The sequence below is a fragment of the Aythya marila genome (genome assembly GCF_965140915.1).
Source record: "Aythya marila genome assembly, chromosome: 7".
Classification (NCBI taxonomy): Eukaryota; Metazoa; Chordata; class Aves; order Anseriformes; family Anatidae; genus Aythya; species Aythya marila.
Genome location: NC_139048.1, coordinates 16,999,162 through 17,002,585, shown reverse-complemented (window position 1 = coordinate 17,002,585; position 3,424 = coordinate 16,999,162). Strand labels below are relative to the sequence as shown.

The window sequence follows — 3,424 nt, the reverse complement described above, 5'->3', positions numbered from 1 at the left end:
GATATGTAAATACAGACATCCAGCTTCAAAGTAAACACAGAAATAAAACCAAACAACTTTCAGACCTATATGATGTGAAACCATGGGGGGAGGGGGAGAGCTGCTTTTAGAAATGCAGCTAAATCTAAGTTTAAATCTAAGTTTTCTCAGTAAATTTATGTTATGGAGCCTCATCGGCTGTTTTTATTTTGATCTAATTTTGATCAAAATCTCAATTATCTCACAATTCTTAATAAAATTCTTAATAAATATCACAAGTTTGATTGAGGAGTAGGGCAAACAACTGTATAGAAAATGCCTGCCTACTATTAAAAATGGTAAGGGGTGAAGGCAGTAGTGGAAAGAGGTTAATATGTGATTGCTATACGCTTGTGGAATGGACTTGATATGCCTGTCACCCCTCTGGGGTAAGAACATCAGGCTCCCATCCTCCTGGCATGATATTTGTTTGCTGGGGAATGGGTGCACCTTACTTGGAGGCATTCCTCCTGTGGGAATTCACTGCATGGGTGAAACATACAGCTGCTTATCATCCCTCTGGAATGGGATGACAGGGTCCCTCGTGTCCACCAAGCCCTGTAAAGGGGGTAATAGTTTCCAGAAATAGCTCTGCCCCACAATCCAATCGCAAAATAGTTGGCACATGATGACACTTCGGGCTGCTGCCAGGGGCAGCCTTTGTCTGAGGAGTCCCAGGCCTCTTCTCTGCAGGCAGCTCCTCACTGCTGTCCTCCCCCTGGAGACTTACAGCATGGGGCACAGGCTGCACCCAGGCAGTGACGGCAGCGGGTGGCACTGATGATGAGGCGGCTCCTTCCTTCTGGCAGGTGGTGTCCTGGTGATAGGAAACCAGCTCGTTGCTGAAGTTGACCCTCTCCACAGTGGACTTACGTGTGTCACAGCAGAAGCACCTGCAGCCCAGCAGGTTGCTGAAAGCCCGCCTGAAGTCTGCATTGAAAGCGTAGATGACTGGGTTCACCGAGGAGTTGGCCCAGCCAAACCACACGAAGATGTTGAAGGTGGTTTGGCCAACGCAGGCTGACTGCCCTTCCCGGTCGCTCTCCGGCTGGCAGAAAGGCAGCAGGCAGTTGAGCAGGAAGAAGGGCAGCCAGCAGCAAACAAAGACTCCCATTATGATAGAGAGGGTCTGCAGCACCTTGGTCTCCTTGCGCAGGGAGCTCCGCAGAGCGGAGGTGGGCTCCTTGCCATGGGCAGGCCACTGCCCCCCTGCTCGCTCAAGGGTGGAAATGCGGCGGATCTGGGCCTGGGCGATCCGGTAGATCCTGGTGTAGGTGATGATCATGACAGCCACGGGGATGTAAAAGCTGACGAGGGAGGAGGTGATGGCGTAAGTACGGTTCAGGCTGACCTCACAGCGCGGTGTCCCAGGCGGCTGGGAGCCCGGCTGCCTCCTGTCCTTGGCTTTGTGCCAGTGTAGCTGCACGGGGACGAAGGAGATGAGGACGGAGAGGGCCCAGGCCGCAGCTATCATGGTGCAGGCGAGGCGCTGTGTCATCCGCCGCTCATAGCGAAAGGGGCTGGCGATGGCCCAGTACCGGTCCAGGCTGATGATGCAGAGGTGGAGGATGGAGGCGGTGGAGCACATGATGTCAAAAGCCACCCAGGTGTCGCAGAAGCGGCTGCCAAAGAGCCAGGAGCCGCCGGCCACCTCGGTGACTGCCTTCCAGGGCATCACCAGGACGGCCACGCACAGGTCAGAGACGGCCAGCGACAGCACGAACCAGTTGGTGACCTTGGCGCGGAGGTGGCGGAACCGCAGCACGGCCAGGCACACCAGCGCGTTGCCCGCCAGCGTGCCCAGCACCAGGGCGCCCAGCAGGCACCCGCCCAGAGCCCGCAGCGCCCGCGGGCCACCCCCCGCCGCCGCCGCGCTCGCCATGGGGGGCGCTCCGCCGCCCGGGGGGGCATCGCCGGCCGCCCCCCGGCCCGGGCTACTCACCGCGGCACGGCACGGCCCCGCCGGGGGAACGGGGCGCTGCTCAGGGCCGGCGCCGGGCTCCCGGCGGCCGCCTGGCGCTGAAGGGGAGCCGCCGCTTCCCGCCCGCCGCCATGGGCGGGACGAGTGGCAACTTTCGGCCTCCGCCTGCCGGCGCCGTGCGGCCGCCCCCAGCCCGAGGGGCCGGAGCCGGGGGACGGTCCCGCAGCGCCGTCGGAGCACGGGGGTGAGGGAGAGGAGGGGAGAGGAACCGCGCTGCCCCGCCGCCTGCCCTCGGGCACAGCCAGCGGACGGTGGCGTCGTGCCCGCCCGTGCCCGCGGTGCCATCGCGCCTAGCAGGAGCCGTGCGAGCCGCCGCTTCGCAGCGTCCTGCCGGGTCGTTGCTGCCGCTGCTGCTGCTGGTTTTGTTTCAGACTGAAACCCTGCGGAAAGACACCCGGGCACGGGAACCTCGCACATCGCTGGTTTGGATCTGCTCAGTCCTGGCTGCTCAGCCGCAGGCACCCAGGACCGGCACCTAGATATTTCAGCCCAAGGCGTTTTCGGGTTTACTTCAACTGCCTTCAGCTCGCTTTTACAACTATATATGTGCTGTCATGTAAACGTGTCTTGTGTACGTTCACAGCCTACTTCAGAGAAAGTATCCTAATGGAAATAGGCTGTAATCCTTTATTCTGGAAGAATTTATTGAGATTGAAATACGGTAATCCTGTTATGAGAATAAAAAGAGATTGCGGTGTGAATTGAAAAGATCAACTCATATAATTACTTAACATGATAATCTTTTGAGATTTGCTTTTCTTTCTTTCTTTCTTTTTTTTTTTCCCTCCAAATTAAAACTGCTTCATACTCTCATGTCAATAAGAATAATTTCCAAGCCAGAAAGCATCCGATTTCCATTGCATGGTGAAGATATCCATGGTAATTAAAGGCTGGACCTTTTAAAACAAATTTGGAACAGTAAAGCTGGCAGCTTATCCTGTAAAATTAGCATATTTAAGATAAGCTAGCTGGATTGTGTCAGTTCATAACAGATTGTTAACATTTGGTCGCATTTTTTAAGATCCAAGTCACTTTGTGCCTTGGAGACTGCAGTAATAGTGCATGCAGCCCGTTGTGTTATTTCTGCTGTGGCACTGGAAATTGGATACGTTTCTTTGTTTGTTACTGCGTTTGTCTATAAGACAAACTCGTAATTTAAACAATTCATCTAGATAAATTTATCTCTGATAAAATATACACTTTGTTAAAAATACAGTAGTTCGCAGAGTAGCATATAGGCTGTAAGACACAAATGGGCTGCACACCTTGGCTTTTTTGGAGCCATCTGTGTTTCCACATGTGTGTAGTTTACCAACATCTGCAAGCCGTAGTAGGTTTCTGATTTTCATTTCAATACTAAGGACTAAAGGTTTGTTGGTAAGAATTAGCTACACACCTGCTGTTTTTACTCCCTATGTTTACTCT

At 54.0% G+C, this 3,424-nt stretch overlaps 1 protein-coding gene across 1 annotated transcript; it reads right to left on the bottom strand.

Moving 5' to 3' along the window:
- Positions 1-208: 208 nt before the first annotated feature.
- On the bottom strand, positions 209-2,416 carry LOC309880124 (D(1)-like dopamine receptor; the record flags this gene model as incomplete). The annotated part of the gene is made up of 1 exon (XM_082764653.1): positions 209-2,416. One exon carries the CDS (start codon positions 2,414-2,416, stop codon positions 530-532), a length of 1,887 nt encoding a protein of 628 aa, XP_082620779.1. The 3' UTR covers positions 209-529.
- Positions 2,417-3,424: the final 1,008 nt, after the last annotated feature.